The sequence below is a fragment of the Ailuropoda melanoleuca genome, chromosome 7, assembly GCF_002007445.2.
Source record: "Ailuropoda melanoleuca isolate Jingjing chromosome 7, ASM200744v2, whole genome shotgun sequence".
NCBI classification, from domain to species: domain Eukaryota; kingdom Metazoa; phylum Chordata; class Mammalia; order Carnivora; family Ursidae; genus Ailuropoda; species Ailuropoda melanoleuca.
In genome coordinates, this window is record NC_048224.1 from 131,578,985 (window position 1) to 131,593,093 (window position 14,109).

Below are 14,109 nucleotides of genomic sequence, written 5' to 3' on the forward strand. Positions count from 1 at the left end.
TAGCTTCTACACTCATCTGAAAATATTGTCCCCAAATACCTCATCAAGAGGTATTAAATTTATGCAATTAGGTATTATATTTATATATTTTTTTATCTTCCTTGGAACTACCACTCTAATTTTTCTCCAATGTTTGCCTTTTAAGTTCAATTCTAAAAGCAAACAATCTCCAATTTCTAATGTGACAATAAGCTATTGTCCTTTAAAAAACTATTTAGCTACAGCCTTTATAAAAAAAACCAAGCATTAAAACTTCTGGTCATAAATCTGTAACGTGTAGAACACACACACTCACATAGATACACATGTACAGCGTATGCTTGTCTCCCCTGTCTGGAACACAGGGTATTTAAAACAAATACAGCTGGGCAGCAAGAATATAATGTGCTGGGCAAACATATACTCCTATTAATGTAAATATATTCTTCGATGTTTCCTGCCAAGCCCACTTAGTTATGAAAAGCAAGCAATCCCCATTTCTCCCACAGAACACTCCACATAGTCTCAAAACAATCGCCCTCAGCAACTGGATGAAGAAGCAAGCAGAGATGAACAAAAGCAGTTGGGCTCCGGCTCCTAAGTTGCCTTCTCAGACCCTGACATTTTAAAGCAGCAAAAGCAGGACATGCTGGGCACTAGTTGTTTCTCAAAAAATATGTATAGTAAGGCAACTCTTCTAGTCATCCGCTTGTAGTAACTGCTTGTTTTGCCTCGTGTAATTCGCGAGTCCTTGCATTTAAATTGGCACATATTAGGGATGTGTACCTCGCCAAACCCCCAATTCGGACTCATTCTTCCTCACTCTGCGCCCCTCTCCGCATCCCAAGATGTGACCTGGGGCTTCAGCGCGCTCAGTGCTGCCCGCTAAGCAGCATTCTGGTAAATCTCAATTGAACTGGCCCTTAGTTACACACACCCTCCACTCCTCCGACACCGGCCCCTGCGGAGGGCGCGAGGGGGTGGGGGTGGGGATCACCACATTTCGCCAAGGTCTGGGAGCCAAGGAGGTTTCCAGGGGACCTGGGAGGCCAAGTGAGGCCACACATTCTTGACCCCTCCAATCAGACTGGAAGCAGCCGCCAAAACCCCGAGGTGTAGCGGAGATCTTTCTCCAGCATTCTGGAGTCATATGCTACCCCCGGGGGAAGCCAAGACCCTCAGAGTGGAAAGAGATTTTCCCTGGAAGCCAACCCGCAGGAGACTCGGGGAACAAGAGGCACCCGGTGAAGAGCCGTCCAACTTGCCGGCTCCTGGCGGGGTTGAGTTTTCAGTGGCTACAGGTTGCCTGAGAGCAGATTCCCAGCTCCCACCGGCGGGCGAAAGGCGCTCTGAGCGCTCTGAAGGGAGACTAGGGCGTGGGGGTGGGGGGTGGTTACTGAGAGACGGAGGGATGGAAAGGGGAGCCCGAAGAGGCCCCATGCAGGTGGGGAGATGGTAGAGGTCCGAGGGCGCGCCTCCCAACAGTGACCCACACAGACCTTGGCGCCGCAACCTGCGCTTCTTGAGGCCGAAGATGCGCACTTTGGAGAAGATATCCACCAGGTTGCCGTTGCAGAGCCCGCGGTTCTTGCTGGGGCTGCTCCGCCTCCTGCTGGCAGACGGCCGGTCCCAGTGCTGCTCCCGCGCCTGACGCTTCTGGCGGATCAAGCCGCTGGCGATGGCCGCAGCCATGGTGGCCCGGGGAATGGGTCCGGGAAGGGAGGGGACAGAGGGAAGGGGAGCTGGGGACACGGGAGAGGGAAGGGGCGGCGCAGATGGCCGCTCGCCCTCGAGGAGGCGGAGGGAGGAGACCCAAGGGGTTGAGGAGAGGGGTAGGGGCGCTCAGTCCCGACTAGGACCCATCGCCCTCTCCACGGAGCGCGGGGCCGGGCGCGCAGATGTTCCCGGGACGCTGCGGGGCTAGCCCTGGGAGCCTAGGTCGTGTCGGCCGCCTCCCGGCCGCGTCGGAGCCGGCAGTGGGGCCGGGGCTGTGGGCGCCGCCGCTCACCGCGCGCTGACTGAGCCCTGTCGGGGGCCGCCACTGCCACTCACGCTGCCTTCAAGCCTCGCCCGTCTCCCAGGCGGGAGGTAGAGCCCGCCGCCTTCTTCCAGGGCACGGGATGGAGGGCAGGTCCCGGCCGGGTCTCGGCGCGTGCGTCCGTCCAGGGCAGACTAGGCAGGACTCAGCGCTGGGCTCGAGCTGCCCCCCGGCCGGTGCCGCCGCCGCCGCCCGCTCGCGGGTTCTGCCGGTGATTGTCAAGTGCTTTGGAAATCAGCAACTGGGGAGAGCAATCTTCTCCCCGGAGATCTCTAATCAAAGCGCTTCGTTCCCACCCCACTACACCTCCCTCCCGTAACCTCTCTATGTCTCTCTTCAGAAAGAAAGAAAAAATATATATATAGTAATGATTAAAAATATTAATAATAATAATAATAATAAAAAGAAAGCTAAAATGGATTCCAGGGGGTGGGGTGCTAAAGGCTGAGCCAAAGCAGGTGGGGATGAAGGAATACCGGTGCGCTTTTTCTTAGATGAAACTCGCAGGTTTCCGAGGCTTCCGCGGCTTGGCCAGGGCTTCTGAATCCTAACGTGTATCCTGGTCCCCAGAAACTCTAGGCTGCGGTTGGAGGGCGAGGTGGTTTCCGCCCTCCCTGCTAATCCCTTCAGCGCCAAAACCCCTCCACCCCGGGAAGGAGGAGGAAGAAGGAGGGAGGAGAGTGTGTCCCGAGGAGGGAGGCGCCTCCACTCCTCACCCGGTCCACCCAAACTTGCGGACTCTCCCTCTTGTTGTCATTTTTAAACCATAACATGGAGCAAAAAAAGGAGGGGGGAGGGGAAGGTGAGAAGCTATGCTAAGGCTGTATGTAGGGAAAGACCCCCTTCCCAAATTCGCTTTCTAGACTAGGAGGAGGAGATGCCAGCGGCTGTGCCAGCTACAGAACAGCAGCTGGACAGGATAATTGCCCAACTGAATACTGAAGAAGTCACCGCAGAGATATTAAGGGGGGGGGAGGGTGTCAGAGTATTCCCGGGACAACAAAAAGCAGCCAGACAGAGGGACACTCCAACCTGAGTTGCTGTCTTTGGCGTCCCTGGGTAGAGAAGCTCTGTCAGGGAGCAAAGCCATATGAACTGTGTCTGAAATTCAAATACAACAGCTGCTGCCTCCTTCCCTTGACTCTCTGTCTGTGTCCTGGCAGTGTTCTGTCTTGGATAACTGAAAATATAAAGGTCCAAGAGGAAGGGAGCAAGGGGAGGGCACCTTAGGAAAGAAGGCTGAGAGAGAAACACTTCATGCTCGGATGAATACAGATCTGTGGTTTCTAGGATACACTCCGAGTGACAGAACCAAGTGTAGATTTTGCTTCTGTGGTTTTGTACCTTTTCCTCTTCCCTTTAAGCTGTTTGGTTTATCACTACAGGAAGGTAAAGAAAAGAAATGCAAAAACTAGGCTTCTAGCAATCTGGTGTGAAGGATGGAGGAAAGAAGATTCATTTGTTAATGGAGCGACTTTTAACAATCACTTCTCTGGTGACTGCTTTAGAGCTGGAAAGAGGAAAAGGCACACTCTGCAAGCAGTCCGGGGAACAGTTCTGAACCAAGACACACTTTCTCTTTGTCTCAGGAATAGGCAGTTAAGTACTACAAAGACTTGCAACCCAGCAAGTGGGAGAAGCTCAGCCCAGGGTTGATTACAGAGAGGCTAGACACCTTCCTCTCCATAGAACTTATTCACAACTTCTCCATGTAAGCAGTCATTTCTTATCTGTAACTCATTGCATTTATTCCATATTTACTAGCAAGTTTACTTTGTGGAAGACAGTTTAAAGAAAGTGTATAGGTTTAAGTCCAGTGCAATTATCATTGGCTTTAGGATGATGTACATTGTATTTGACATTTAAGAACATTCTCTGTAAGCTTATTTTCCACACCTTCCAGTGTTATTGTATCTACAAAATAATAGCAGTTATTAAAAGGAATAAGCAGAAGTAATTTTGCCAGAAATTTGTAATCCCTAGTAACCCAAGAGAGTAAAAGTGAGGAAAAGGGGTGTGTTAACTATTTTGCTCTATCTCTACCACTTTATTTTCTATTTTAATATCTTTGTTCTTATATTTTTACTAAGTGTGTATTTATGTTGTGTTGCCATGTTCCTACTAAAAAAGGAAAGGCCGTTTTGCAGAGATGGCTATTTAATTGTATCTTTTTAAAAAATTCACTGAAACAAATCCCAGTGAACATAAAGAGTAGCTACTCTTGCCTTCCATTATTGAAGAGAGGCCATTTGGACATTTCAGGCTTTATAGATTGGAATCTCTGAATGACTTTACAATTAAAACAAACATATTTATTTAAAGCTAGTAATGAGTTTTTCAAAGAAGCCAAACGTTTAGGATAGTGACCTCTTAAATCTAGTACTACTACCCCAATCAACATAACCTAGTTTGCCTTGAAAGGTTTTTATTATCCTATGACATATGTGTCTACTGTATTAATTTGAACAGATTGAGATTAAGCTTCTTATTATCATAGCTGTGTTAATTATTTTCTTTCGGGCATTTTTCTTATAGTGCAGTCTTTTCCCCCAGTTCCTTAGATTGGGTAATTGGGAGGTCGGTTTTTTTGGTTCCTTCAGACCCCTCCCATCATTGTTCAGTACCCTCCAGATCAGGCTGAGGTTCAGCACCGCGGACAGAGATACTGCCCCGGGGTAGGTCCAGCAAAAGCAAGTTCCCCTGAGTGCGGAACGCAGGCGGTGAGTCTCTAATACTCCCCTCCCTTAAAAGCAGCTTTTCACCTTTTTTTTTTTTTCTTCCCCAAGGTGGAAAGGAAATTAATCCTCGCAGCTTCCACTAACATTAATAATACTCCTCTTAGCATCAAGCCTTTCAGCTCTTTGATAACGAGAAATACTCTTCTTTCCTGATGCATTCCGACCCCTGGTGCAGCGCGGGGAACCGCGGATTCCTCATACTCAGGGCGTCCATTCAGACTGTGAATTTCACAAGCCATAAGCGGTTCTATTTTATGTGGTTTCCTGTTTTAATGCAGCTTGGGGTGGAGGCAGCATTGGGATAATCAAGGTCCTTTAGTTTAATCCCTGTGTTTTCCTTTTACCTCCCCAAAACGCTGTTCAGCTGTTTACAGATCGAGGAGGTAAGCGAAAGAAAACGCAAGAGAGCCATCTGCTGTCTTAAGCTGTGATAAAAGTGTGTGCAAAACTAGGGCGAAATTTGTATTCACCCGTTAGGGGCGGGTGAATACAAATCCATACCTTGCTGTAACTCAGAAAATAATTTCTCACTTACGAGAAGCTCCCCCCGACCCTTGGAGTTATTAATTTCACCTTTGACTTTGTAAAAACAAACAGTAAAGTACTGCTACTACCTGGTGTATAATGAGTTGCAGGAAGTTGCTTCAGTCTCTCTCTCAGCCTCAATTTCTTCATCTTTAAAATTGAAATGATAATAGAATCTCCTTTTCAACTCTCGTGAGATCAAATTTAGTAAATGAATGTAAAGATCCTAGTACAATGTCTGTTTGAGCACCTCCCAGGTGTTCAAAAATGACAGCTGCTACTACTGCTACTTTCCAGATCGCTCATTGCTCTCTTGTAAATTCCTTTCCAATTTCCATGTTTTTTTCAATATTGAAATATATGTATTCTCATGTGTATTTTTTCATGTCCTCAATGGATTTGATAAGATTTAAAGTATTCAGAAATGTAATATATATATATATATATATATATATATATATATATATATAATTTTGGAGAGAGAAGTTTGAGTTCAAACCCTTAGTTTGTAATTGACTAAATTCGTGAACTTGGCCCTATAAAGCCATTTCCCACTCATTAAATAATGATAATAAAATCATTTCCCTCCCTCGTAGAGATTAATGTTTGTGTCTATGAAAAAACAATCCTAAAACTGTAAAGAATCGTAAAGCATTCATTCATTGGAAGGTAATTATTCAAATATCTTCCCTGTGATTATAGTTCTCTTGATGATCCCATGCTCCCTTTGACCTCTCTACTTTGCATATGTTGTCCCCTCTGCCTGAAATATAATATAAAACAGTTGCTGAAACCACAATTGGAGTAAGGCAAACATAGGCTTGACTGTGTGTCTTTGAGCAATTCATTTAAGCCTAAGTGTCACTTCCCACTTCTGTCGTAATAATATGATAAGATTATTATGAGAATTACATGACAACATTATCTAAGACACTTACAGCAGTGCCTGTCACATAGGAAACTCAACATACAGTAGCTCTTGGTAATAACTTAACTCTTCATCACTCTGTTCTTCATCTAATTCCATCTATGTGAAGATGTCTCGCAGGCATCTCATGCTTAACACAGCCAAAATCAAACTCTTATTCTTCCTTCTCAAACTTGTTCTTCTCCAATCTTCCCTACCTATGGAATGACAACTCCATTCTTCTTGTTCCACAGGTCAAAAAGTTTGGCATCATACTAATCTCATTTCTTTCTTTCATATCCCATATGTACTTCCTTAGCAAAATCTATTCAGTCTATCTTCAAGATATATTCAAAATATTATCATTTCTTCTTCCCTATCACTATCTCCACTACTGCCTACCATCATCATCTTTTGGACCACCAACCTAAGTGGTCCCCTGGGATCCACTCTTATTTGATATGCCCTCAACACTGTGGCCAAAGTGTGGAAAATATAAATAAGATTTCATCACACTCCTGTTCCCCTGTTCAGAATCTTGCACTTCAATAGAAACCGAAGACCTCACTGTGCCTACAATGTCCCATATGATTTGTATCCACATCTGATTTCATTTGTCCTCTGACATAACTTCTACTTCTCTTTCCTTGTTCACCACCTGGCATGCTCCTATCCTATAGCAGGACTTTTATATTTGTTCTTGCATCTGACTCTTTTCAGTTCTTTGCTCACATATGATCTTCTCACATGAGATCTTCTCTTACAAATCTATCTACAATTGCAACCCCTAAACATAGTCCCTTCCTTCTTCCTTCCCTGGTTTATGGTTCTACATAACACTTATAACTTAAAATTTCTATGTATTGCCTTATTTATTTGGACTGTCTTGCTACTTTGAAATATATGAAGGAACATATTTGGTTTCATTTGTCTATGGCCACACTATCCAGTGCTTAAAATGGTACCAGAGTAGGCACTTGACAAATACTTGTTTACTGAAAGAATTAAGAAGTTGGGTACATAGACCAATAGCTATTACCGAATAAAAGGAAGAGAAAATTGTGTTTAGTCCCATCTGTCAAGGCTGAATTACCCCACAGTGCTGATCTCTTTAAGCACCAAGGCATCTAAAATTCTATTTGGATTACACATAATCTCAACCCCATAAATAGGATATACAGAGAGTACTTTAGTCTTTGCTTGATGATTTAGCCGCAGTCTGTGATGACATGTAGTTTGAATTCTGAATTCCAACAGGGATAACCTTGGGCCTTACTGGAGATGTGAGACTGATTCTCCTTGAATTGGAGAGAACTCTTCTATCATCTTTATTTTAAATTCCAGTATAATTAACATACAGTGTTATATTTCAGGTGTACAATATAGTGATTCAACAATTCTATATATTACTCAGCACTCATCACGATAAGTGTACTCCCATTCATCTATTTCACCCATTCTCTCACCCACCTCCCTCTGGCAATGATCAGTTTGTTCTCTATATTTAAGAGTCTGGGTTTTTGTGTGTTTATCTCTTTTTTTCTTTCTTTGTTTGTTTCTTAAATTACACATATTGAGTGAAATCATATGGTGTTTGTCTTTCTCTGACTGACTTATTTCTCTTAGCATAATACACTCTAGCTCCATCCATGTTGTTGCAAATGATGAACACACTAATTCATAAAGATATATGCACCCCTTTGTTTGTTGTAGCATTATTTATAATAACCAAGATATGGAAGCAAACCAAGCATCCATCCAGAGAGGAATGGATAAAGAAGATGTGGTATATATATACAATGAAATATTACTCAGCCATTAAGAAGAATGTACTACCAATCTTTGTGATTCATTCCCCCACATCCTATTTTCTTCTTCACTTTTACATTGCCAACTGACAATGTGCACCTTTTCAAACCTGATACATCTTAATCCATTATAAATTAGAAACACTGATAGACACATTTATCAGAAGTGCCTATAAATATAAACTAAATGAATTCTAATGGAGGAATGCATATAAACAAGAAACAGCCTTATTCATGTTAATTTCATTATCAAAGGTGCTTTTTTTCTCCCTTGACTTCTGAGTTTTCACTATGTTCTAGGTGATTTTGTTGCAAAGACTGCCTTTGTTCCAACTAGATAAGTTTTTTATGATTCACTAAAAAAAAGTACATAATTTTCGTATTTGCATCAACCTTAATAAACAAAAAGGTCCAAAGAATATATTTTATGATGTTGATGTTTATATTAGATGCTATTTTCACAAAATAACAATTTGTCTGTTTATCTTTCATTTCTGCCATTGTCACAGCAATTATTTCAACTTAACCAAATTCATCAAATGTATGAAACCACTGATTTTAGGATGCATTATTTTAGATATGACAATAAAAGAAAAAAAGTTTACTAAACTATGTCATGCCATAGATTAAAAGATGTGTACCAATTTCAGAGCTGTTTATACATAGAGTGTATTTGCATTTTATAATCAATGAAATATGGTGTAATGGTATCATATAAGTCTATAAATGGGAGTTGTACTTTAAAAGCCTGTTGTGCTCTGTGTTTTGCCTAGACATCACACATGTAATTAAAAAAGATTGAAAGTGCTTCAGAGCACCTGCAGGCTAAAACGTTTTTGGTTTCATTGTTGTTGCTCTTCGTGTAATTTTTTTTGTTTCCCAGTGTGTCTAAATGGGAGGGATAGATAGGGTGGAAAAAAATATTCCCCAAACATTTCCTAGTTACTTATTTGATCATCTGTATACAGTGAGTGATATATTCCATTTTGAACATGGCTTTCTTTGTGAATTATTCACTTTTGAACATTTTAAATATCTCCTAAATTAAGGATAAAATATGAAGATCCAACATTTTTTCACAAATAAATTATTGTAAACTTATTTAAGATAAGCTGAAGTGGGGTTAAAAAGGATATTATGCATTTATGTTTTCATCCTTTTTTTCCTGGATAAATGGGTTCCATTTGAAAATATGTAAGATAATTCTGGTAATGTAGTCAATACTGATGTCCCTCTTCCTTTTTCACTCATTTGGAAGAACATCAAAAAGTAATGTTAAGATGCACTTGGGACACATTTTCATCTAGTTAATTGAGATTGAATACCTATCTACTCATTATAGTTCAAGTTCAAAATCATATTTTTTCTCTGATAAAATTGTTGACTTTTATTTTAGATTCAAAGGATAATCTAAGTGACGTTAAAGCATTTTAAATTAAATTTTCAAGAAATAAGTGATTGTATTAATGCTACAACAATCTAGTTGATCTGTTTTGTTGGATACATTTATTTCTAGTAGGTGACAGATTTCCATCCATTAAAAAAAACCTGGAAGGAATTTTATTGTTGCTTAATATTTTGATTCAATAAAGAAAAAGTGAAAACTATTGGTACCAAAAACTTGTGAACATTCTTTCCTATAGAAGCAATACCAGATTGATACTAGCAGATGGCTTAACTTTACAAATCTAGTGTATTTTTTTAAATCTGACTAATACATTGGAAAAAGTATTCTCAGTGGCTTCCAGCCTTCTATATTAAAATAAACCCAAAATGTGCATAGCATTCATTTCAGAGCTATGAATATTGACGTATCTTTCCTTACTCTAAATCAGTAGTGGGAGATGATAATAACACTAATTTTAATGATATATCAGTTCATTGGTTTTTTAAAAGACAAATACCTCAACAGAAAAAATATTAGCCAATGTCCAAGAAAATTGAGAAATAAACATTCATTTATAATTTCAGTGCAAAGATTCTGTGTGCATATATATATATATATATATATATATATATATATTTTACCTATATTTGACATGGTAAGCAATATCTATTCAATGATTACTAGAATGGCCAGTTTCATAGCAATTAATTGTTCCAGACTGATTATGTTCTTTGTATGTGGTATATATAGATTAAACACATATATAACCATGTGTGTCTGCACACACATGTATGCACGCACACACACATGCACACATGCATATGTGCCAAAACACACACAACTAAATTCCACACTCCGGCAAAAGTAATGGTGAAGCATTAGTGATTTCCAAAAGAAAGTGACTTGCAAACTCTAAGGGTCAAATTCCAGACTTTAGATAGCTATTTTTGTTATCACCTTAAGAGTGTGCAATACCTCTCTAAATTTACTGTTGAATTTTTCTCAATAATGGTTCAATGGAAATTAGGACTACATTAGAGTACAGGTTTTAGTCATAATTCTTTACATGTAAGCTAAGACTATATCTCTCTCAACTTATAAAACACGTGTTTAATGGTCTGTGACAAGCTTTAGCATTTTTGTTGCTGTTGTTGGCAGTGGCAAGGGAGCTGTGCCTGAAGAGCTTTAGCATTTATTGAAATGAGTGTCCAGATCTCCGCTTAATAGAAGAGAAAGTTAAGCCCCCAAGGTGTTAAATGATTCATGTGCTTATACTCCTAGCAAGTGGAGGAGTCAGATCTTAAGCTCCTGCTTTTTCTACCATACTATGTCCCCCTATCGCTCAGCTATGTAGTGTAACTAGCTGTCACAGCACCAAGTCTAGAATGGGGACTTATATGGGATTTAAGGGCTCCCAGCAGTTTCATGGATGGATTTTGGATTATCTGTGATTCCCCTGAATTTATCCTAAAGGAAAATGATGGTGCACAGGTGGACGTGTACGTACACTGACTCACAGTGTTTATCCAATTCTTAAAGAGATCTCTGACCAAAGCAAGAATAAGAACCACAAGTGTAGAAGGAGGAAAAAGAAAAAAAAAAAGAGCACCTAACACCCAATACTAGGTTTTCTGACTATAAAATTTATACATGCTCATTGAGAAATAATTACAATATAAAATAAATGAATAATAAAAACCAATTCTAATCTCAACATTAAAATATTTTCGTGTATTTTTCCAGTTTTTTTAAAAAAACCTTTTTACATGAAAGTTTGCTACCCTATTTTTGGCGCAGTTTAGTGACTAAGAAGATACAATTGAAATAAAAGCCAGTGTATCAAAACATACACTTAAATTATATGACCTGGAAGTCCATCAGAAACTACTATATTCTATATACATCCAAAAATCTTTTACAACTCAGAAATCACTTTCTTCTCAATCTTGCTCTACATGTTCTAAGCTCTGGAACCAATCCTTGCCTTAGTGGTCAGAGTTTTAGAAAGTCTAGCTAAATATCTTAAGACTTAGAGTTCTGGAAAAGTGGATATTAATCCACCTCTGATATTATAATCTACTTCTAAAAGACACATGTGAAAATAATTTCCAAAGTGCAATGCACTTAAGAAATGTTATTATACATGATGCCATATTCTTGAGCCTAGTCCTACTTTGTATATAAGAACTAAAAAATTAAATCCTTAAACTATTCCCCTGAATCTCCCTGAAAAAACTGAGAGTTTCCTATTGTTTCTGTAACAAATCATCATAAACTCAGTTACTTAAAACAACACAGATTTATTCTCTCACAGCTCTTGAGTTAGGAAGTCTCAAATCAGTCTCACTGGGCTTAAGTCAAGAGGGCTGCAGAGCTGGTTCCTTGTGGGAGCCCTGGGGAAAGAGGCTGAATGCTGGCTTTTTTATCTTCTAGAGGCCAACCCCGTTCCATGGTTCACACTGCTCTCCTTGCATCATTTCACCCTCTTGCTTCTTGTCACATCTCCTGCTATAGATTCTGATCCTCCTGCCTCACTTTTATAAAGATTACAGTGGTCCCACCCAGATAATCTGGGATAATGTCAATATCTCAAAATCTTTAATTTAACCACATTTGCAAAGTCCCTTTTACTATGTAAATTAACAGAGCCACAGTTGCATGAATTAGGACTTAAATATCTTTGGGAGCTATTAGTCAGTCTACCAAACCTACCCTATATCTAAGGCACATGGAAATAGAGCCCTGCCCAGCATTTGACAGTCGCCCACCCAACTCCACTACTATGGACAGGATAACTGCTCCAGAATGACAGTTTTTAAATTACAGTCCTGCTTCCTACAAATATATATATTTTTTCCTTCCTACGAATATATATATATATATATATATATATATATATATATATATATATTTAAATACCAGCTGCTGCTTGATTGAATTTCTAACTACTGTCTGCTTCTGTATCTCTGTTGCATTACTCCCTGCTCAAATAATGTCTTATCATTGGCCAGGCCTCTCTGATACCACCTGCTTACCTGAATTTCTTATGACTTCAATTATCACATCTCTCAGAAAAAAAAATGTACAGCATTTCTCAGCAGTTGTGGAAACAGAGCCACTGTGCTCCCCTGTGGGTCATGAGGATGCATTTTCTGAGTCCCACATAAATCCATGAAAAATTTAATTTCTTGAGTTTATATCATGCCTTTCATGAGATTTAGGGCCATGGAATTGAGCTGAATAAAACTAAGGCCAGACATGTGATGCTCTACAGGATGAGATTTAGAGCCTAAGGCTATCACCAAATGAAGGAAATAGATTCTGAAAGTCTTTTTTCCCCATTCCATTTTCATTTTTATGTAGCTGTAGGGGTGGCAAATAATTGCTCTTTCCTTTTAGAAATTAAGACTAGCTCCTTAGGCAGGAATTTGCCTTACCCGTAGATTTGACACTGACTACAAATGAAAGGTACCCTTCAAGTCAAAGATTTTTTAAAGGAATCAAATATTTCCCTGAACCTGATGTAGTCAGAGGAAAAGGAATCTCAGAAAAAAAAGAATAATTTCAGGCAGAACACCGTGGAGAATTTTAAATAAACAAATTTTAGAGCCCTCATCTCTAAAGTTCTCTTTGCTCACTCCTTCCCCCTTTTTGCCCTATGTTGTCACTCACTTTACCTTCCTGTGAGTCCCTCTGAGCTTTGAAACTGGTTTCCGGAGATGAAGTACTCAATACTTGCAAGAAGTCTTTGGCTGTGAGTCAAAAACAGTATCTATTCTACTTTAGAGGTTTCATATTTTCATACATAATTGGAAACACCTAGACATCTCAGTAAATGGATCTCTTTCTGATGGACAGGGATAAACTTCCAAATGGAATTATTTTTCCCCTAGGTGCAGTCAGCTGGGATAAGAAGACAACAGCTCTGGCCACACTCACAGGTCCATGTTCATTTCTCCATAAAATAGGCTTAGAGATCCTCTCAAGAGATTTAGTTCTACCAGGACTAGTCGAAGATTAGTTTATGCCAGATGTTTTGGACTATAAACAGGAGACAACAATTTAACACATTTTTATACTACAAAGTCTCGATTTTAGCCCTTGGTGCCCTACTGAAAGAGTCAGAGCAGATATTCAAATGCTGCTTTCTACTTTCAGGTCTGCTTTGGCTGAAATAAACCAGGTGTCCTAATTCTCTGACATTTGACGTAGCTTCCGTTTCATGACTCTGAAGTGCCCCTGACCTTCCCTCAGTAAATTCATGCCCACCTGTCATGGGGATAAAAGCTACAGCACAGGGAGTATAGTCAATGGTACTGTAATAATGTTGTCTGGCGACAGATGGTAGCTACACTTGTGGTGAGCATAGCATAATGTATAGACTTGTCAAATCACTATGCTGTACACTGGAAACTAGCGTAACATTGTGTGTCAACTATATACTTCAACAGGAAAAAAAAAAAAAAGTTCCTGCCTATGGCTCCCAACTTCTCAAACTCCAGGGATGATCTCTTGGCTTCTAAGCACTCCCAGCTGTCCCAATGCAGAGCTCCTGACTTCAGAGCCTTGCACACGCCCACGCACCATGTACTGGATCAGTGTTGGTCTAAGTGAGGAAAAGAATCTAGTTGTGTTCTAGACTTTTGGTCCCATTCCCCCATTCTCACCGTCTCATGCCAGGTAACACGGGAACTTTTAAAAACAATACCTTCTCTAAAGGAAGCTAT

General features: G+C 40.3%; 1 protein-coding gene across 3 annotated transcripts in view; it reads right to left on the reverse strand.

Annotated features, from left to right (window-relative positions):
- Window positions 1–14,109, reverse strand: part of FGF14 (fibroblast growth factor 14) — a 593,789-nt gene that overhangs the window by 169,248 nt on the left and 410,432 nt on the right. Inside the window, exon 1 of one of the 3 annotated variants that reach the window (XM_002914849.4) lies at window positions 1,479–2,621. The exons of the other annotated variants lie outside the window; for them this stretch is intronic. Within the exon in view, the coding sequence (XP_002914895.1) occupies window positions 1,479–1,671 (193 nt within the window). The 5' untranslated portion in view covers window positions 1,672–2,621. Of the gene's footprint in view, window positions 1–1,478; window positions 2,622–14,109 lie in introns of those variants that run through there. 3 annotated transcript variants of the gene reach the window in all.